The 22,016-nt window shown below is 45.8% G+C and overlaps 1 protein-coding gene across 3 annotated transcripts in view; it reads left to right on the top strand.

Annotated features, from left to right (window-relative positions):
- LOC747009 (liver carboxylesterase 1) overlaps window positions 1-17,936 on the top strand; it is a 36,837-nt gene extending 18,901 nt beyond the window's left edge. For all 3 annotated transcript variants that reach the window (XM_024349845.3, XM_024349846.3, XM_024349847.3), the window contains 7 exons: window positions 1,548-1,586; window positions 5,650-5,790; window positions 7,671-7,751; window positions 8,014-8,161; window positions 14,314-14,445; window positions 17,173-17,245; window positions 17,542-17,936. In XM_024349845.3, coding sequence (XP_024205613.2) covers window positions 1,548-1,586; window positions 5,650-5,790; window positions 7,671-7,751; window positions 8,014-8,161; window positions 14,314-14,445; window positions 17,173-17,245; window positions 17,542-17,725 — 798 coding nt within the window. In that variant the 3' untranslated portion in view covers window positions 17,726-17,936. The remainder of the gene's footprint in view (window positions 1-1,547; window positions 1,587-5,649; window positions 5,791-7,670; window positions 7,752-8,013; window positions 8,162-14,313; window positions 14,446-17,172; window positions 17,246-17,541) is intronic.
- Window positions 17,937-22,016: the final 4,080 nt, after the last annotated feature.

Genomic DNA, 22,016 nt, shown 5'->3' on the forward strand with positions numbered 1-22,016 from the left:
GCCATTGGGAACTATTGCCTTTGAGGGAGAAGGGTGTGAATTCCAAGCTCGGGAGTAGCCTGATCCCTGGACTCTCTCCTTGGACCCGAGGCTACTCCTGGATCCCAGGGTCGGCCTCTACCACTGGACTCTGCTTGTGTTTCCATGGGTTGAGTCCAATGTGGTCTTGGGGCTTAGGTCTTGGTTTAGGCTCTAAGTGACCAAAGTATTCAAGGAATTAAAACACAACTGTTTTCTAATGCCTAGAAGGAGGCAAATATTCCAGCAATTCTGCATGTGGCATCAGAGGACCCAGCTTAAAAGGAAAAAGTTGGTGACTTTGGGAAAATCCAGCCCTAAGATCCTGGGACATCCTTCTGAGATTTTCTGAAATCTTGTGGAAGCGCCTCCATAATTACGCACTGCCTCCAGTACACACACATACAGACACACAGAGAAACACACACACATAGACACACACACACAGAAACACACACACAGAAACACACAGAGACACACACAAACACACACAACAAACACACAGAGAAGCACACAGAGACACAGACACACAGAGACACACACACACACCCAGACACACACACAAAAAAAACCACACACACACACACACTCCTGGCTAGTGGGACTACAATCCTTAATGGAGAGAACTGCACTAATTACTTCTTGTGAACAGGTCAGACATGTGAGCTACACTGCAACGCTACAATCACTGCAATCTTCGTGAACACACACCAAAGAGAAGCATGGGGTAGGATGAGTTTCAGTGAGTTGTATGAGTCAGAGCTGTGTAATGGGAGATGCGAAAACTCCCCCAAGGTGCCTTGAACGGAAAAAGGAATGCGTGGGAATAGCATCCTCGTGTTAAGTGAAAAACTCAGGAATTGAGGGCTTCAGGCATGGCTGGATCCAGATGCCTATGGGATGTTATTGAGAATCTACCATTCTCTATCCTTCAGCTTTGCACAACTCTGTGTTGACTTCACTCTTAGGCAGATATGTCTCCTGGGAAGGTTAAAGACAACAACGCTCTAGAGTTACTTCCTATCTGCTTCGAAACCCTCTTTCTAAACAATTTCTGCAAAAGCTCTGGGGAAACTCTATTGGATTGACATGGGTGTATGCCCATCCCTGAACTAATATCCCCAATCAGGGAGAGGGAGCACCCACGGTCACATATAGATGCCTGAATTCATGAAGTGATAGGGGAAGAAAGAGTTCCCTGAAAAAGAATGGGGGTGTTCTTCCCTGGGGAACAGAAAGGGGAGAGGGATGGGGGACAGGGCAGGCTCCAAAAGCAGGTGTTCTATCCAGAGCTCTACCAACCCTGGCTAAGAGTCCCCAGCCCATCCTTCCCATACCAGTGCCCACTCCTCCATTATATGCCTTCACCCTGTGCTCAGGCCCAGCAGAGCCAGAGTCCGGCCCACTTCCTCTGGGCCCAGCCAGCTCGGCACCAGGAGGGAGAACCTGACACCTCTGTTGCCCGCTCACCCATCTCAGTGTTCTCCTGGGAAGCCTCTCACCCACATCCTCTGCCTTTGTCTTCACAGAATTTCTTAACTCTGGACTTACATGGAGACCCCAGAGAGGTAAGGACATTTTGTTTCTCGATTGTGGGTTTTGAGTCTTAGCACCTTTAAGCTCCAATTAACTATGAGTGAAAGAATCCTCTCTCGGGTAATTATAGGAACTCCTGTGTGCTTGATGCTGAGGCCCAGAGAGGGGCAGTGACTCACCTGGGTAACACAGCCAGGAAGACTAGTGGCTGGCCTGGCTAACTAGTGGAAAATGGAAAACCCATTTTCCTGACTCCCAGTCCAGTGCTCCCAGGCATCACCTCTGTGTGCCCTGGGCTCTGCCCACTCCCCTGCTTTTTTACATTTTCTGCTCCCCAAAATGGCACTATAGGAGGAGGCTGAACCAGAACCTTCCACTCTCAGGAGGCAGAGATAACAGCGATGATTAGCCACGGAGGGAGGAAGCCTAAATCTCAGTCCAAGGACACTCGTCTCCTCCCAGCACACAGGAAACTCCAACCGTATCCTCCCGATCTCCTCACCCCCACCCCCACCTCCCAATGGGTTGACAGTTCCTGATGACATCACCTCTGCAGCATCTTACAATCCTGTCCTCTCTGCTGCCTTCCTGGAGGTCACAGCACTCTCCTAAATGGTCATGGGCAGAGTACATGAGATTCATTCAGCAAAGACTTAATAAGCACTTCCTATGTGCCAGGACTTGTTTAGGAGCTGGTGATATAGGAGTAAAACAAGAAAGACTCCCTGCCCTCGTGGGACCTTCCATTACAGTGCAGGGGGAGTGCAATAACAAAGCAAATCAAGTATGTATTCCATTTGATGGTGTGCAGCATTAGGGGATAGAGTTTGCGGGTGGTTTCAATTTAAGTAGCAGGATCAGGGAATGGCTCAATGAGAAGGTGGCATTTGAGCCAAGCTCTGGAGGAGGCAGGAAGCCAGCTGTCAGGAAACCTGGGGAATCCTATTCCAGGCAGAGGGAACAGCCACTGCAAAGACCCTGACGGATGTGGCAGGTCGAGCTGGAGAAGACCAAGTGTAGGGAAAGACTGGCATGAGGCTAAAAAGGTAATGGGAAGTGGGAGAGGGATCATTTAAAGTAGTTGAATTTGGACTCAGAGCAAGAGGGGAAGCTTTTGGAGGTTTTGAACAGAGGAGTCACATGATCTTAGATTTCACAAAGGTCTCTGCCCCTGGTGTTCAAATAGACTGTAGGAAACAGGCAAAGTGGATGCAGCTGACCAGCTGGGGGGCCACTGCATTGCCATAATCCAGGCAAGGGCTCCTGACTGCTTAGGGCTGTAGTAGTGGGGATGGGAGGAATGGTTGCAGTCTGGATGTCTTTGAAGGAATAGCTGAGAGGATTCGCTGATGGATAGGATGCAAGGGGTAGGAAAGGGGGAAGAATGGAGGATGCCCTGAGTTTTCTGACACAAGCCTGGTCATGCCCACACAGGACAGCTACTTGAAACCTCTGAGTGAACAGCAATCACTTGTCATTGTTGCTGATGGCAGTCTTCCCACTTTGCCGCCACTGAACTAGGGCAATCCTGTCTCTCTCCTCAACTTTGATCCTTTTCTACTTCACATCCTCTCCCCAATTCCATGTCTCATGGTGCAGCTAGACTGGCCTTCCTTAACAGAGTTAGAGCACGTCACCCCCACTTCTTAAAAGCCTGACCTTCCTTATGAGACAAATCCCCTTCCCTCCATGGAGTTAGTCCTTCAAAACACACCTGCGTGCGCACTATGTGCCAGACTGTACAGAAGGTAGGCTCTGCACCTGTCCCTCTCTCTAGAACCTGCCCCATGGCATTTTTCCAAGCCCAGAACTCTTGGGTGTTTCTGGAATTTACCCTGCATAGTGACATCTGTGTCCTTTTGCTCATGTGGTTCCCACTCTTTAGAAATTCTCACTCCTTTCCTCACGTGTCAATACCATTCGCTGCCCAGAGCCCACTGCAGGCGGGCAGCACCTCCTCCACGTAGTCTGCCCTGCATCTTCCTTCCAGAGGGGCTGCTTCTCTTGCTGGCCTCCCACGGCAGCCCTGCCTGAACTGCACAGCCTCTCAAGGCACCCAGACTTGCACCCCAATCCTGTTCCGTATTGTCAGCCGTATTGGATTAGGATCTGCGCCTTGTCCAGCTGGGTCTGGTCTACTTTTCAGAACATCTCCCACAGGCAGCCCAAACTAGCTTGTCATTCACTGGCTTTTGTAGAGCAGATCAAAGGTCCCAGAAGCCATAGGGTCTCAAAAAGGCTAGGAATTTTCCAGTTCCATCTGACATCCAGGAGGGAAATACGGCCCATAGGGCATGGAGCTGGGAAGATGGCACAGAGGACTGGTGTCTATGAGAGGGACCCACAGCAACCTTGCTAACAAGTAATACCTAACAGTTATTCAGCCCTTCCAGACACCAAGTGCTGCGCTAAGTATTTTGCATGTATTCGGCCATTTAATCCTCACAATAACTCACCTCTTAGATGAGAAAACTGAGGCCCAAACAGGTGAAACTCGCAGCCAGTAAGTAGCAGAGCCAGGCTTCAGATCCAATTAATCCGGTTTCAAAGTCCATGCTCTGTTTTGAACACCACTGTGACTAAATATGAAATATAACCATACCAAGAACCAGCTGCCCTGATGACAACACGTGAGTCGGGCTCTCTCTAATCTGTGACCATATAAAAAATTATTCATCAAAGGTAAAACCTAAAATTAGGACATGGATCAATATACTGTGAGTTCATCACTGATTCTTTTATTCATGATTTTCTCTCTAATAGGGAATCAAGTCCTAGTATAGGCTCCTTGAGTGATGAGGGTTCAGTACTTCCTCAAAGCCACCAATGGATCAACAACAGCTCTTGTTTAAATGCAGATAGATAGCGTAATCTCTTCCTCATTAATCATGGATTCTGTGTTTATAAATTCACCTGCTTCCTAAAATGTCCTTATAACCCACAAATCGATACTGGTGGCACTTTCGTGGTCACACACAGGCAGGCACAGAGAAGCGGAAGCTGGATTTGCATGATGGGCATGTTCCATCTGAGATCTGGCGAGGCAACCTTATCTTCTTGTTTCATCTCTCATGCTAACAAGTGTCCTCTTCGTGGTCTATTTGGTGCCAAGTGTTCTGCATTTTTGTGCTTTTGTGGTGATGTCACTGTTTAGAGTGCCCCCAAGAGTAGCACTGCAGTCTGGCATTCCTCAGCTAAGCAGGCTGTGCTGTGCCTTACCGGGAAGGCGCCTGTGTGAGACAAGCTTGGGTAGTACCACTGGTCATGCATTTGCTGTTGAGAAATCCACAAAACTGCACATCCAGGAAAAGGAGGAGGAAATTGGCCAATTCATACATGAGGCTGTGATGGGAAGTGCTAAAGTAACACCTACTGTGTGATGCAGCTGTGGAAAGATGGAAAAGCAACTACATTGGGAGATTCATGAGATGATGAAGGAATTTTTAAAAAGCAGGATGGACAGCACTGTTGTGAGGTTGAAAACTAAGGACATTTGCAGTCATGTTCCCCATGGTCACAAAAATGGGAAGGCCTTTCCAGCTGGTGTTTTATTAAAAATAATCCTACTTATAATTAATTCTTTGTAAGACTTATGTACTATATAAAGTGTCTTTCAACAGAAACCCACACATAAAAGAAGGTTGATGAAAATGTTGTGGCCAGAGGTTTGCAAGGACCTAACCCAGTGTTTCCCCTTTGAGTGATGACTCTGTATTCTCTAATTCAGCACTCATGGGGGCTTTATCGGAAGCAACTGCTGGAACTACCAAAAATCAACTGTGGACAGAGAGAGGGAAATGCATGTACTTCAAATTTAAATATATAGACATGTAATTTTATATAGATAATACATGTATTTCAATCTGAGTGAAGATTTCTTCCTCTCCTCATCATCTGACCAGTGTCAGCCTCTGCCTGAAGTTCTGCCCCTGAGTCACACATCTATCCTCCTTAGTTAGGACCCTGTGTGTGCACAGCCATGGCCCAAAGTCACGCCGGTCTAGGGTGCTGGTCTCACCCTCAGACAGGCAGAGTTGGGGACATGGTTGTGACTTAGGGTGGGAATCACAGGCGCTGTGCTGCTCTCTCCCCCAGAATTACCCCCACACACCTACGGTGATTGATGGAGTGGTGCTGCCAAAAACACCCGAGGAGCTTCAAGCTGAAAGGAAGTTCCACACTGTCCCCTACATCGTCGGATTTAACAGGAAGGAGTTTGGCTGGTTGCTTCCAACGGTGAGAAGGCACAGGCCTCTTGGAGGGACTCACCCACCCCCGTCAGCCCTCCCATCTCTGGTCCCAAGAGTGCTTCCCTCTCCAAGCACCGCTCTGAGTCCTGGGCAGCTGTTCCCTTCAGCAGGAGTTAACATTTCCATGGAAACCTTCTCCAGGAGGGCACAGTTGTCACCGGGATATCAGGGCCCTGGGATCCCCTCTCCCCAGACTCTCTGATTGTCTTCTTATTGAAGAATCCTGAAGTGTCTGTGTTGGGAGGGCCAGTAGAGAAAATAACTGTGCAGATGGGAAAACTGAGGGGGCCTAGGAGGGGAAAGGAGTTGAGGAGTCCGGAGAGGCAGTCGGGGGCTTCCTGGCTACCCACTTTGGGCTGGGTATGTGTAGTTCCCCCATAAATCACTCATGCTCTTCATCACCTCATTGAAAAGATCCAAAAAAAGTGGCTTCTTTTGATTTCCCATTGACTTCTAGGGAACAGTAGACACCAGGGTCTACTTGAGGGATGACGGTCAGAGGAGGGTGAGGATGGACAAGTTACCTAATCAGGTGCTATGCTCAATACCTGGTGACAAAATAGTCCATACAGCAAACTCCAGAGACACAATTTACCCATGTAACAAACCTGCACATTTACCCCCAACCTAAAACAAAAGCTGGGAAGAAAAAAGTGGAAGAAAAAAAGATTGACTTCTGAAAGTGAAAAAGTGTTCTCCTTCCAGTCGAGGACACACAAAGCTGACCATTATTAAAGCAGTAGGACAGAATTTATTCAGTAACACAACTGGACTGAGGAAAGAAGAGTCCAGTATGGATTGGACTCAAATCCCCGAAACTAACGCCTAGTGTTGTTTCAAAGGCTGAGCGTGCAAAGGGAAAGGAACTGTGGGCTGTGGAGAGGGGCTTGGTCCATGTGGCTAGACCACCTGGATGTCTTCATCCTGGCTCACCTGGGGCAGAAACAAACTCCTCTTATCTTCAGGATTGGAAGCCATGCGTTAGACTGCAGGAAGAACACACTGAACTTAGGCTCTACTCTCCACAGGGACTGGGAAGATCAGGAGTGAGCTCCCTAAATGTTTGCATTGCAAAGAGAAGTCTCTCAGGTCCTCAAGGAAATGGGGTTGGGTGGTAGATTCACATCCCAAAGGGCAGAGAAAGTGTTTATCATTGCAGACTTCTAAAGTAACTTCTCTAGTTGGGTTCAGGGGCCTGTCTGCTTCTCTCTAGGTTTTGGCTGGAGCAGAGTAAATTGTCCTGGTAAGGTTGAGCCTTCCCAGGCAGGTATGTTAAGGATACTGGGGTCATTCTAGGGACACAGCCTTAAGCTGCTAGAAGCGATGCTAGAGTTTGGTCGAGTCTCTGAGTGCAGAGGTTTGGGCAGAGTTGTTTTGTGAGAAGAGATATGAAGTTCGCCCCTCAGAAGGATTTCAGAGGTTATACCAAAGACCAAAGCCATGAAGGCAGGCTCTAAGGCTTTCAGTGTCATCTGTGACAGGTGGGGGTACTAGGGAGGTCTACATCCTCTTCCCCAGAGCCCTCTATTCCACACTGGCCTGGCAGACACCTTCCCTCGCCATGTCACTGACCACTGTAGGGATCCCAGCCTGACACACACACAAAACACACACACACACACACTGCAAAACACTGCCACAGCTTCTCCACATGTTTTTTTTTTTTTGTAATCTTTGCAATGCTTGAGTTTCTGGATATAAGCCCATTTGATTCATTGATTTTGCCCATTTCAGTAAAAACCCATGCCCTTAAAAGCCCAAAATATTGGAGGACTTTCAGTCTGCATTGGTTTGGTTGGTTCGTCAGTTTGTTTCTTCTCGTTAATTCTCAATGATTCATAAATGCTTAACTTTTTTTTTTAACAGTTGATGAGCTATCCACTCTCCGAAGGGAAACTGGACCAGAAGACAGCCATGTCACTCTTGTGGAAGTCCTATCCCTTTGTTGTAAGGGTCTAGGAATCATGGGAATTGGCTAGGACCCACAGAGGGACAAGGATTGCCCAAATTATAGAGCAATTAAATGGCAGAATGAAGACTGGGGCCTCAGGGTTTCTCCCATCTTTCCACCTTTCCCACTTCACTTTCCACCCTAGCGGGGAGTTGCACATGGCTTTTGAGGTTCACCATTGAGGCAGCCCTTCCTGGTGGGCTGGAGAAGCTACATCGCTCACCAGGGGGTGGTGGTCACTTTATTGATCTATTTTAGCGCATTCCTAAGGAATTGATTCCAGAAGCCATTGAGGAGTACTTAGGAGGAACAGACGACCCTGTCAAAAAGAAAGACCTGTTCCTGGACTTAATGGGGGACGTGCTGTTCGGTGTCCCATCTGTGACTGTGGCCCGGAACCACAGAGGTGAGTCCTAGAGGTCGAACAGGGGAGGGATATGGACCCCACCAGCTTCTGTATCTGACTCACCTACCTCCCAGCGTAGACAGATGTGGAAACAGCCGAGGTCAGGCCTCAAAAGCTGATTCCATATGGCGTAGAGTGAGATGCTGTCTTATTTTGGCTTATGCCAGTAGCAGACTGTGAGAAAAAACATCCAGAGGCAAGTGGTTTTTTAAGGTGATGATCCCAGATAACAGCAGTAGGGAGGTGGGGAAGTGAGAGAGGAAAGAGATGGAATCCAATCCATGATGTGTTGCCAAGGGAGTATCCACTGTGGACAACTGGAGCTGGGAAACTCATGGAAACACGGAGAATACAACACTCATGGGCATCCCATCTGAGTGGCAAGCAGCCGGGTATTTATCCACCAGCTTCCACTGGTCATTGTTTGAAGGTTCTTGCAAGGAGTTTTTTATTCCCTGTGACTTTGTCCTGCTGCACACAAGGGCAGAGTACTCTCCTGTGAACAGACAAAGGCCTCAGGCTGGGAGCTGCAGATGCTGGAGGTGGAAGTCAGGCTGGCATGCCCAGGAAGAGGGGATATAGGTGAGACACTGACAGCGTCTGCTTCAAGGGCTCCATGCCTGGAGTTATCATGGGACATAGGGCTGCTGTAGGACAAATGTTGAAAGATGAGTCTTGGAAGGTTTTTAAGGTCCAAGTTGGCTGCAAACAAGTTTGCTAAGTGTTGGAGCTGGGAAAAGAATGGGAGCACTGCACAGGATCCAGAGGATTGTCCAGGACCAAGAAGGCCAAAAGTAAGAGCTTTGTTGGGTGTGGGGGAGGTGATCTGGAGAATGGCAAGGTCTGAGGCTGGCTTTTGTCTATCTCGGTGTGTGCAGGAACATGCGAGCACAGGGCAAGGATAGGGTCTATGCAGGACCTTCTACCACTGACCCAAGGCTGTGTGGGTGGGGTGTGAGGTTAGGGATGCGTGGGCTCACCTCTAGAGGAGTGTCCTTTCCTGGGTGCCAACTAGGGGAGGCTCACAGGACTGCTCTTTTTCTTCCAGCTCTCATTCGCCTAGTCTGCAAGCCAGGAAATGTCCTCTCTCTAACCATGCTGGAAGAATTTTTATATTTAGAATTTCATAAGCATGATAAAAACTAGCTAAAGCTGATCTAGCAGGTGCCCAGACACTCCTTTGCACAGGAAGGGGCAGGTGCTCATAACTCTCACTTCTTCACAGGCTTCTGATGAAACCCTATAACCAGGACCACTGGAGTTGGATCAGTTCTGTCTTAAACTTGGCTTTGCCCCATGCATTGCATCTGATCTATATATAGTATTTCCATCTCCATCTTCTGATGGTTTGAGCAATGCTGAACCTCTGTTTTTCATCTAATTTCCCATGACTTTGAGGTCAGGGTTGTGTTTTGTTTTTGCTTTTGTTTTTTCATTTTTTTGTTTTTTTGCCAGGACTACACAGATCTTATCAACTTTCACTTATTATTGTGTCTCATTCTTTTTGATAAAAACAACATTTCTGAATATAAAGTTAATATGTTAAAGTTAATATGCAAAAGTTTCAAAAATATGGAAACACGTAAAGAAACTACATATCACTCCTAATTCCCCTACCTGGAGGCAAGTGGTATAAATTTTTTTGTGCTTTCTTCTAAAGATTTTTCATGTCGTATAGTTTGAAGTCAGGTAGCGTGATGCCTCCAGCTTTGTTCTTTTGGCTTAGGATTGACTTGGCGATGCGGGCTCTTTTTTGGTTCCATATGAACTTTAAAGTAGTATTTTCCAAATCTGTGAAGAAAGTCATTGGTAGCTTGATGGGGATGGCATTGAATCTGTAAATTACCTTGGGCAGTATGGCCATTTTCACTATATTGATTCTTCCTACCCATGAGCATGGAATGTTCTTCCATTTGTTTGTATCCTCTTTTATTTCATTGAGCAGTGGTTTGTAGTTCTTCTTGAAGAGGTCCTTCACATCGCTTATAAGTTGGATTCCGAAGTATTTTATTCTCTTTGAAGCAATTGTGAATGGGAGTTCACTCATGATTTGGCTCTCTGTTTGTCTGTTATTGGTGTATAAGAATGCTTGTGATTTTTGTACATTGATTTTGTATCCTGAGACTTTGCTGAAGTTGCTTATGAACTTAAGGAGATTTTGGGCTGAGACAATGGGGTTTTCTAGATATACAATCATGTCATCTGCAAACAGGGACAATTTGACTTCCTCTTTTCCTAATTGAATACCCTTTATTTCCTTCTCCTGCCTAATTGCCCTGGCCAGAACTTCCAACACTATGTTGAATAGGAGTGGTGAGAGAGGGCATCCCTGTCTTCTGCCAGTTTTCAAAGAGAATGCTTCTAGTTTTTGCCCATTCAGTATGATATTGGCTGTGGGTTTGTCATAGATAGCTCTTACTATTTTGAGATACGTCCCATCAATACCTAATTTATTGAGAGTTTTTTTTAGCATGAAGTGTTGTTGAATGTTGTCAAAGGCCTTTTCTGCATCTATTGGGAGGCATCACGCTACCTGACTTCAAACTATACTACAAGGCTACGGTAAACAATACAGCATGGTACTTGTACGAAAACAGAGATATAGATCAATGGAGCAGAACAGAGCCCTCAGAAATAACGCCGCATATCTACAACTATCTGATCTTTGACAAACCTGAGAAAAACAAGCAATGGGGAAAGGATTCCCTATTTAATAAATGGTGCTGGGAAAACTGGCGAGCCATATGTAGAAAGCTGAAACTGGATCCCTTCCTTACACCTTATACAAAAATTAATTCAAGATGGATTAAAGACTTATCCTTTGTTAGACCTAAAACCATAAAAACCCTAGAAGAAAACCTAGGAATTACCATTCAGGACATAGGCATGGGCAAGGACTTCATGTCTAAAACACCAAAAGCAATGGCAACCAAAGCCAAAATTGACAAATGGGATCTAATTAAACTAAAGAGCTTCTGCACAGCAAAAGAAACTACCATCAGAGTGAACAGGCAACCTACAAAATGGGAGAAAATTTTCACAACCTACTCATCTGACAAAGGGCTAATATCCAGAATCTACAATGAACTCAAACAAATTTACAAGACAAAAACAAACAACCCCATCAAAAACTGGGTGAAGGATATGAACAGACACTTCTCAAAAGAAGACATTTATGCAGACAAAAGACACGTGAAAAAATGCTCATCATCACTGGCCATCAGAGAAATGCAAATCAAAACCACAATGAGATACCATCTCACACCAGTTAGAATGGCAGTCATTAAAAGGTCAGGAAACAACAGGTGCTGGAGAGGATGTGGAGAAATAGGAACACTTTTATACTGTTGGTGGGACTGTAAACTAGTTCAACCATTGTGGAAGTCAGTGTGGCGATTCCTCAGGGATCTAGAACTAGAAATACCATTTGACCCAGCCATTCCCATTACTGGGTATATACCCAAAGGACTATAAATCATGCTGCTGTAAAGACACATGCACATGTATGTTTATTGTGGCACTATTCACAATATCAAAGACTTGGAACCAACCCAAATGTCCAACAAGGATAGACTGGATTAAGAAAATGTGGCACATGTACACCATGAAATACTATGCAGCCATAAAAAATGATGAGTTCATGTCCTTTGTAGGGACATGGATGAAATTGGAAACCAGCATTCTCAGTAAACTGTCGCAGGGACAAAAAACCAAACGCCACATGTTCTCACTCACAGATGGGAATTGAACAATGAGAACACATGGACATAGGAAGGGGAACATCACACCTTGGGGACTGTTGTGGGATGGGGGGAAGGGGGAGGGATAGCATTAGGAGATAAACCTAATGCTAAATGACGAGTTAATGGGTGCAGCACACCAGCATGGCACATGTATACATATGTAACTAACCTGCACATTATGCACATGTACCCTAAAACTTAAAGTATAATAATAATAATAATAATAATAATAACAGAAAAAAAATTTTTTCATGTCCTATATACTTTAAAAATCAATTTCATATTTTGTTTTTGTTCACAGAACACTATGTTGTGAAGGTTTTCTGAATGTTGATACAAACTCATCAAAGCATTCCTTATGCCATGAAATGGCTTCATTAAATAGGCTTTAATATTCCTATCCTATTAGACATTTAGCCTGGCTGCTCATATTCTGATGCTACAATAACACTGAGCTCAGCCTAATGTTTATAAGTCTCTAACCACATGTCTAATAATTTTCTTAGGATTCTTTTTAGAAGTGAATAACTAGGCTGGACCATAGAAATATTTTTGAACTCTTGGCAAATAATGCAAATTTGCATTCCAGTGCATAAGAATGTGGATTTCTTAATTCCCTTTCTCATTTGGGATATTAAGATTAAAAGTTAATGTGCCAGTTTGCCCCACCAGAAAGAAGCACATCACCCTGTTTTCATTTGCATGTCTTTCATGACATGTCTTTCGTTGTCTCTGCTTCTCTTCTTGTGCTCATTTGTCATTGCCCAAACCTGTGCCCTACTTTCCTCTGAAGACTTGTGTTGTGACTGTAGGAATTGTATAAATATCAATGGCTTTAGCCAAAAAGATTTTACAAAGTACATTTTGGGCAGCATGCTGCCTATTATAAGTTCTCTCATTCACAGAAGCTCTTTCTGCTATAGTTGGCTCTGAGTTCCTCTGTTTGAATGGCAAAGGCAAGGTCAAACCCTCCTTTTAGCAAGTTTTGCCTGACCTTGAAGCAGCCATTTAACAGGTGGATTACAGAGCCACAGAAGGATGGCATCTTCCCAAGCACGCTTCCTGCTGAGCCAAGGGTGCAGTGCAGGAGGCTGACAAAGATGAGTGAATAGATTATTCTTCATTCTTACATTGAAATGACATGTGCGGGTGCAGCATGAGGTTAGGGATGCGGGAGCTCCCGTTGTTAAATCCTTTTGTGGGTGAATATTTAAGGATGTTAAGAAATGATGGCTGGAGGTGGTGGCTCATACTTACACCCTCAGCATTTTGGGAGACTGAAGTGGGAGGATTGTGAGAGCCTAGGATTTCAAGATCAGCCTGGGCAACATAGTGAGATCCTGTCTCTACAAAAAAATCATTTTTATAAAGTGATGATAGTATATTACAAAATAACATATATAATATCATCCCAAGTTTATATACATAGAGATATGCTAAAATAAAAAACAAGCATTCTCTGTGGTAGAGTTATGAGTGATGTTTTAAATTTGATTTTTTAAATGGAATTTCAAAATGATTTTTAAATTATATAGGAGGTGGAAAATTCAAAGTGCTGAGGCACAGGACCAGGCGGCCCACAAGGTAGCCCAGAAGGGGCAGTGATTTGTGCTTCCAATGAGCCAATCATTGGGAAACTGGCATCTTCTTGGGGCTGAGACAGGAGAGCTTTGTTGATGGGAGAGGAGGGCAGAGCAGAAGGAGAGAGGGCAGGGAAGAGGCAAGGTCACCCTTGCTCAGCGCCTTCTTTTCTCTGCCAGGACTTTACTGGCTTAACACCCTAACACTCCCAGGCCAGGCAGGTAGCAAGACACATGGAGACAGTGAGATATAAAGCAGTGAGTGCCGCAGATTCCTGAGACACAAGAGGCAGATTGTTCCCTCTCTGCATATGTTTGTATTTAAGTAGCCTCATGTTCAGACAAGCAACTTGGATTTGCTGCAGTCTTCTCAGGATGGGTGAGAAAAACACTGGAAATGCTCAAAACGAGGCAGAACAGAAGACACCTGTCAGGGTGGAGATGGGGTCCAAGTGAATGAAGTCTGTTATCAATGAATTACATCCGGTGTAACCAGATGTAGAGAGATTGTCTTGTGTGAGAATGTCCCAGCGGGCAAAGGGGTTTACGAGGCAGAGTCAGTGTCCCTGCACCGGCAGTTATTTTAAATGAATTGACCCAGGGTTTCCACATTCATTCATTAAACATTTGTTCATTGAACAAATATCTGGCTCTAATTCCAGTTCCACCTCAACCACCTATGCAGCCCGGAGCATGTCGCTGAGCTTTCCTGTGACTCTGTTTCTCTACTGTGCTGACAGCCAGAGGTTTCCTGCAGAGCTGGAGACCTTGGTAGCCTCCAGGTGTGTGTCTGGCAACATGAACTGTGCATGAATCCTTGTCTTCTCAGATGCTGGAGCACCCACCTACATGTATGAGTTTCAGTACCGTCCAAGCTTCTCATCAGACATGAAACCCAAGACGGTGATAGGAGACCACGGGGATGAGCTCTTCTCTGTCTTTGGGGCCCCATTTTTAAAAGGTAATGGCTCCTTGCTCTCCATGAGCTTGGAGTTAGGAGATCTGGGTTTCAGTCTTGGTGTGGTGGCTTTCAGCAAGTTTCTTCTCTCCTGGTCTTAGTTTACTGATTCTCTATAACAGGGTTGAATGTCACTGGGTTGTCCCCCAGCTTCCTCCCACTCTAACACATGTGAGGTGGGATGTGTATTCATGTGCCCTCTGCACAGCCACTCAGAATCCTGCTCTGTGACATCAACAAGACGGGTGTGTGTGGGGGTCTCCTGCAGGATTCACTATACAGGGTTGAATGTCATTGGGTTGTCCCCCAGCTTCCTCTTCCTCCTGCTCTAATACACATGACAGGGGATGTGTATCCATGTACCCTCTGCACAGAAACTCAGAATCCTGGCCTGTGACATCAACAAGACAGGTGGGGGGGGTGTCTCCTGCAGGATTCAGTATGACAGAGTTGAATGTTATCGGGTTGTCCCCCCGCCTCCTCCCGCTCTAACATACCTGAGCGAGGATGTGTATTCGTGTACCCTCTGCACAGGCATTCAGAATCCTGTTCTGTGACATCAACAAGACAGGTGGTTGGGGGGTCTCCTGCACGATACACTATGACAGGGTTGAATGTCATTGGCTTGTCCCCCAGTTTCCTCCGGCTCTAACACACATGAGAGAGGATGTGTGTCCATGTACCCTCTGCCACAGACACTCAGAATCCTGGGCTACGTCATCAACAAGACAGGTAGTGGGACACATGCAGGGCCCTGCTCTAGGTTGAGAAGCCACCAATCAATTTCCCTCTCCCAGGAGCACTGAGAATGTGAGTGAGGGTGAGATTAGAGTTGGTGTTAACCCTGAGTCAGGTCTAATGTGTGTCAGTTTGTCTTTCTGTCTGTCTCTAACAAAAACTCATAAACCTTTACATTTAATATATTTAATAATTGTTAGTTTAGAAATCACGGGATTATGAATTTGGAATGAGAAGAGACTTTATTTTTAATATGGTTTATAGTCAGCAGGATTCACTGTGACAGGATTGAATGTCATTGGCTTGTCCCCCAGTTTCCTCCTGCTCTAACACACATGAGGGAGGATGTATATCATGTGCCCTCTGCCACCGACACTCAGAATCCTGGGCTGTGTCATCAACAAGATAGGCGGAGGGACACATGCAGGGCCCTGCTCTAGGTTGAGAAACCACCAATCAATTTCCCTCTCCCAGAAGTGCTGAGAATGTGAGTGAGGGTGAGATTAGAATTGGTGTTAACCCTGAGTCAGGTCTAATGTGTGTCGGTTTGTGTTTCTGCCTTTATGTCTCTAACAAAACCTCATAAACCTTTAAATTTAATATAATTAATAATTGTTAATTTAGAAATCACAGGATGTATGAATTTGGAATGGGAGAGGAGACTTTATTTTTGATACGGTTTATAGTCAGCAAAGTTGCTATCCCTCAAGCTGGGAAGGTGCCTCTGGCCAAGCCCAGAAACAGACTCATTGAACGAGGAGGGGTTGGGTAGAAGCTTTATATGAACACATTGGCTAAACATACATGTTCAACACGTTACAGGGAGAGCAATGTATATTCATGAAGACAGTCCTGACACATGTGTATTATACAATCATGCATGTAACATTGCCCATGTTCACCTGGTGGTGGAGACCTAATATTTAAATGTATTACAATTAGGGCTTATAAATCCAAAGGTCTTCTCAGGACACAAAGCCCAGTAAGTGAGCAGCCTCTGTACACCGGCCAGGTCCAGTCCATGGCTGGTGATGTTCTTATGTGGAGAAAATAACTGAAATCAGTCTCTTATGCAATCAAAGCCGTAGTTAAGGCTGGTGGGCAGGATTCTGTTCTTCCGAGTCTCCAAGCTGCAGCCATTTTAATTGTTTTCATTTTGCTTAACTCCAGGCCAGTACTGGTTTAGCTGCTAGAGAAAAAGAAGCACCTTGCAGCAGGGAGAACAGAGTGGATTCTTTAAGGGTAGAGATGCAGGCCTGAACCCTTACCCGGCATGGCCTTCTATCTTTTTTTAATTTGGTGTCTTATTGCCACAAGGGGTGTGTTCTGTCAGAATGATCACCTTTATTTTATTGCTGATACTGGTCCGGTGGTGTCTAAACCACAAAAAGGGGGGAGTATTATGAGGCGTGTCTGACTTCCTGTCTGTTTCCAGGCAGGAACTCAGTTTAGGGTTTTTCTGGGGTCCCCTTAGCCCAGAGAGGGTCTGTTCAGTGAGTTGGGGGTGTTAGGATTTTATTTTTAGTTTACATTATACAATATTTTTAAAAATCCTTTCACGATGTCTTCTAAGCCTTAACTCTCAGCTGTTACAGATCACATGGGACTCACCCCATGGCTGCTCAGGACGCACCATCGCCACTGGGCATGTCCCAATTATGCACCCTTAGGAGGCTTGAGTTCTGTTATATTTCAGAATGTGAATTGTGGGTGTGTGCAAGAGACAGAGAAAAGACCCAAGAGAGAGCAACCCTGGGAGGTGGGGCAAGCACAAGGAATGATGCATCCCCATTGCTCAGCCCTAGGTCAGCCATGCTCAAAGGTAGAGTACGCACAAATTCACCAGGATCTTCTAAATGTGCAGACCTCAGCTCAGTGGGTGTGGGGCATGTGCCAAGGCTATGTTTCTAGCAGGTTTGCACGTGAAGTTGACAATGCAGGTCCGCGGACCACACTTTGAGTAACAAAGGCTTTTTTTCTTCTTCCCCACAGAGGGTGCCTCAGAAGAGGAGATCAGACTTAGCAAGATGGTGATGAAATTCTGGGCCAACTTTGCTCGCACTGGGTGAGGCTCTTGGCAAAGACACAGCACAGCTGGTGAGGGTGAGGGGCGAGGCATGCCTATTGGGAAGGGGCAGCTTCTAAGGTTCTAGCGATCAAACTTCTGACCCTGTGACCATAGCACTCTGACAATGAGAGTTCTCTACAAATGGAGAGGCCGCCCCTGGAGATAGTGAACTCCCCGTCTCTGGAGATATACAAGCCTCTTGACGGAGATAACTTGGGCGTCCTCACACATCTCTGAAGATTGTTGGGAACACACAGCAGCTTTGGGGCAATTCTATTTGATTTTCTTTCCAGAAACCCCAATGGAGAAGGGCTGCCGCACTGGCCAGAGTACAACCAGGAGGAAGGGTACCTGCAGATTGGTGCTAACACCCAGGCAGCCCAGAAGCTGAAGGACAAGGAAGTAGCTTTCTGGACCAAACTCTTGGCCAAGAAGGCAGTGGAGAAGCCACCCCAGATAGAACACATTGCGCTGTGAACGGAAGGTCCATCCAGCCTCGGGAACCTGGAGGAGCAAAGACTGGGGTCTTTTGCCAAAGGGATTGCAGGTTCAGAAGGCATCTTACCATGGCTGGGGAATTGTCTGGTGGTGGGGGGTAGGGGGCAGGGGGCAGGGGGCAGAGGTCATGAAGGAGCAAGTTTTTTATTTGTGACCTCAGCTTTGGCAATAAAAGATCTTTTGAAAGCCATATCACTGCTTGTGTCTTGTATTAGAGATTAATCCATCCTCCTCAGAGACAGAACGATGATGGAAGAGGCAATGTGAGAAGGAAGCTGGCTTTGCTGGGGATAGCCTGGCCTCAGGACGAGTACAGTCCAGAGGGCTGGGTCATGGACAGTGCTCAGGGGAGCTCTGGGCCTACTGCATGTTTCTGAGCCCCCAAGAATTTCCAACAATAGGATTTAGGATTGCCAGAGTGCAGCATCCCTATCCTCCATTTGGATCTGCCTATGGAAATGGAAGTGGCCCAGGCTGAGAATTTGCCTGGATCAGGGAAGAGAGAGAGGTGCCGAGGTGATCCCGTGGCACTGTTGGATGGCCTTTATTGACTCTTGCACAGGTCTGCCACACCTTCCTCAGTATGTACACTAGCCTCCTAGACCCCTCCCTGAGGCTGTCTCTTTCAACAGCTGGTCTAAACTCCCTCTGTAACCTGGACCACTTCTGTTGCGGGCACTGACCACCTTAGAGCAAGTCTCCAGAGGGTCATCCTAATACTGTGTCTTTCAGAATCTCAGGGGTGATTTCTGGATTCTGCTAGAATGTGGAAAACTCTAAAGAGTATCACTCCTGCCTTATCAGCAAGAGAAAGCTGGATTGTCCTCAAAATCATAACTTTTCCTATTGCCCAGGAGAAAGATTGGGGTAGATAGTCAGACTGGAGAGGGCCAGGCATGGTGGCTCATGCCTGTAATCCAGCACTTTGGGAGGCCGAGGCAGGCAGATGATAAGGTGAGAAGATCGAGACCATCATGGCTAACACAATGAAACCCAGTCTCTACTAAAAATACAAAAAATTAGCTGGGTGTGGTGGTGGGCGCCTGTAGTCCCAGCTACTCGGGAGGCTGAGGCAAGAGAATTGCATGAACCCGGGAGGCAGAGCTTGCAGTGAGCCAAGATCATGCCACTGCACTCCAGCCTAGGTGACAGAGCAAGACTCCACCTAAAAAAAAAAAAAAAAATTCGACCTGGGCAGAGCTGCAGGGGAGGGTGGGAAGCCGGCTCAGGCCGTGCACCTGGGTAGCTGCCCCACCTGGTGCTGCCCCAGGTAACGCATGTACAGGATGAGCCTCCCTTCCCCCAGCAGGGACAGATCCCACTCAGTCCTGCCCCGCATGCTCTCCTAAAAGTTTCTATCAAGACTGTGCCTCATTATTCCCTGCGATGGGAAGGGCTGGGGAGAAAAAAACCTACCTTACCACTTGATTGTGTCAAAATACAAGGGAATTCATTGCAAAGAGCTTGCTGTGCTCCATGAACGGGGTGGAGCTCAAGTCTGAAATTAAAGGATGGGTAGGAAGGGGGATGGCCAGCCACAACGTGGTGGAAATGTGACCCTGAGCAGTAGGGGCAAGGGGGCCAGCCCACGGGCAGCAGGGTTGGTGTTGGCAAGGTTGCTGGAGCACACCGTGGGTGCCTGGAGGACAGCTTTTCTACCTTGACATGTAGGAAACAGACTTCTCTCTTTATAGGAAGATAATGCCATAAAATGTCTGTCTACCTATCTGTCTATCTATTATCCATCTACCATCTATCAATTATCTATCTATCATCTATTATCTATCTAATCTATTTATTTCATTAATTATATTTATTTATGTAATTGTATTTCAAGCTCTATTTACCTCCTGAACTTTTCATGTGAGAGACTACATTTTATTCAATATATGCTTTAGGTAAGTTTCATTTGGATTTCTCTTAGTACATATGACAGAGTCCTGATTAAAATCATTGCTGCATTTGATCATTTATATTCTATCCTGTAACTATAATTTATGTGATCACCAGTAATTTTATCTGTATCATTCTTGTCTCCTGTATTAGATAACAGGTTCTTAAGGTCTGGTACAAACATTTCAGTTTTTTATTGAATATAACATACATATAAGAAATATATATATATACACATACACACATACACACAAACACACACATGCTATGTATATATTATGACTTGATAACTTCACTAACTGATCACACTGTGTAATTAGGACCCAGATCAAGACACAATATTACCAGCATCCCAGAAGCCACATAGAGCTCAATTCCAGGCCCTGCTCACTTCCCCCTCCTTGCCTATCTACCCAAAATGGTCACCACAGTCCTGACGTCTAGCAGCAATATTTCTTTTTCCAGGTTTTGTGCTTTATATGAACAGAATCACATACTCTTGCATCTGGTTTCTTTCCCTCAATATTATGTTTATGAGATTCACGTGTATTGTTGTATATGGCTGTAGTTTGTCATCATTGCTGTATAGTCATTCATTGTATGGATATGTCATAATTTACTGGTGTAGGGCACTTGGAGAATGTATTAGTCTGCTCGGGCTTCTGTAACAAAATACCACAGACTGGGTGGCTTAATTAACTGAAATTCGCATTTGCATAGTTCTCAAGGCTAGAAGTTCCAGAACAGGACACAGTGAGAAGGCAGCAGTCTGCAAACAAGGAATAGAGCCCTCACCAGGAAATGAGTCAGCTTAATCAACTAAAATTTGTGTTTGCATAGTTCTCTAGGCTATAAGTTCCGGAACAGGACACAGTGAGAAGGCAGCAGTCTGCAAACAAGGAAGAGAGGCCTCACCAGGAAATGAGTCAGCTTAATCAACTGAAATTTGCATTTACAAACAAGGAAGAGAGCCCTCACCGGGAAATGAGTCAGCTTAATCAACTAAAATTTGCGTTTGCATAGTTCTCTAGACTAGAAGTTCCAGACCAGGACACAGTGAGGAGGCAGCAGTCTGCAAACAAGGAAGAGAGCCCTCACCAGGAAATGAGTCAGCTTAATCAACTAAAATTTGCGTTTGCATAATTCTCTAGGCTATAAGTTCCAGAACAGGACACAGTGAGAAGGCAGCAGTCTGCAAACAAGGAGGAGAGCCCTCACCAGGAAATGACTCAGCTTAATCAACTAAAATTTGCGTTTGCATAGTTCTCTAGGCTATAAGTTCCAGAACAGGACACAGTGAGAAGGCAGCAGTCTGCAAACAAGGAAGAGAGGCCTCACCAGGAAATGAGTCAGCTTAATCAACTGAAATTTGCATTTGCATAGTTCTCTAGGTTAGAAGTTCCCGACCAGGACACAGTGAGGAGGCAGCAGTCTGCAAACAAGGAAGAGAGCCCTCACCAGGAAATGAGTCAGCTTAATCAACTGAAATTTGCATTTGCATAGTTCTCGAGGCTAGAAGTTCCAGACCAGGACACAGTGAGGAGGCAGCAGTCTGCAAACAAGGAAGAGAACCCTCACCAGGAAATGAGTCAGCTTAATCAACTGAAATTCACATTTGCATAGCTCTCCAGGCTAGAAGTTCCACACCAGGACACAGTGAGGAGGCAGCAGTCTACAAACAAGGAAGAGAGCCCTCACCAGGAAATGAGTCAGCTGTTCTCATTTAATGTTCTCACTTTAGAAGATCATGCAAGGGACAAAATCTCCAGAATCTTTCCTGGGCTGGGTCACAGCTGGGGTGGGAAAGTTGTAGCCCCTCTGAAACTTCCCGCATAGCTGTCCTTCTATGGAGGCCAGGAGCGCATCGGGGAAGGTACAGTCCACAGTCCCCCTCCATCCCACCAGTCAGGCTCCAAGGGGTCTTCACATCCACAAAATACCATTTTCATAGATCAATAGCACACACACCAAGACGCGCAAATTCAAACCAGATACCCAAATGGCACTCACTTATTGAATTTGCAAGGATTTTTACCACTACTCTTTTGGTGGTAGTGCCTAGTGGCAAGAATATAGAAAACCAGGAAGTATTCAGCACTGATGTGAGAGATCAGTAGCTCCTGGGATTTGGGCAGAATTTTGTGCAGTCCAGCTTTTTGGAGAAGCTTATGTCATTTATGCTTGCTGAGTCCTATGTAAGCCCCAAAGCCAAGCTTTCACAAGCTAGGACTTAGGCAGCTTTGAAAAGGAGAAGTTTATCTTCTACCCTCTCAAAGAGGGTGTAGGAGGTTCCCCTTGAGAGTAACCACTGGTCCCTCCAGATGGCTTGGCTGCTTCTGCCAGGCTCTACTTTCAGAAATGCCCTTCATTGTGCAAT

Source organism: Pan troglodytes, chromosome 18, assembly GCF_028858775.2.
Source record: "Pan troglodytes isolate AG18354 chromosome 18, NHGRI_mPanTro3-v2.0_pri, whole genome shotgun sequence".
In the NCBI taxonomy this organism is placed as follows: domain Eukaryota; kingdom Metazoa; phylum Chordata; class Mammalia; order Primates; family Hominidae; genus Pan; species Pan troglodytes.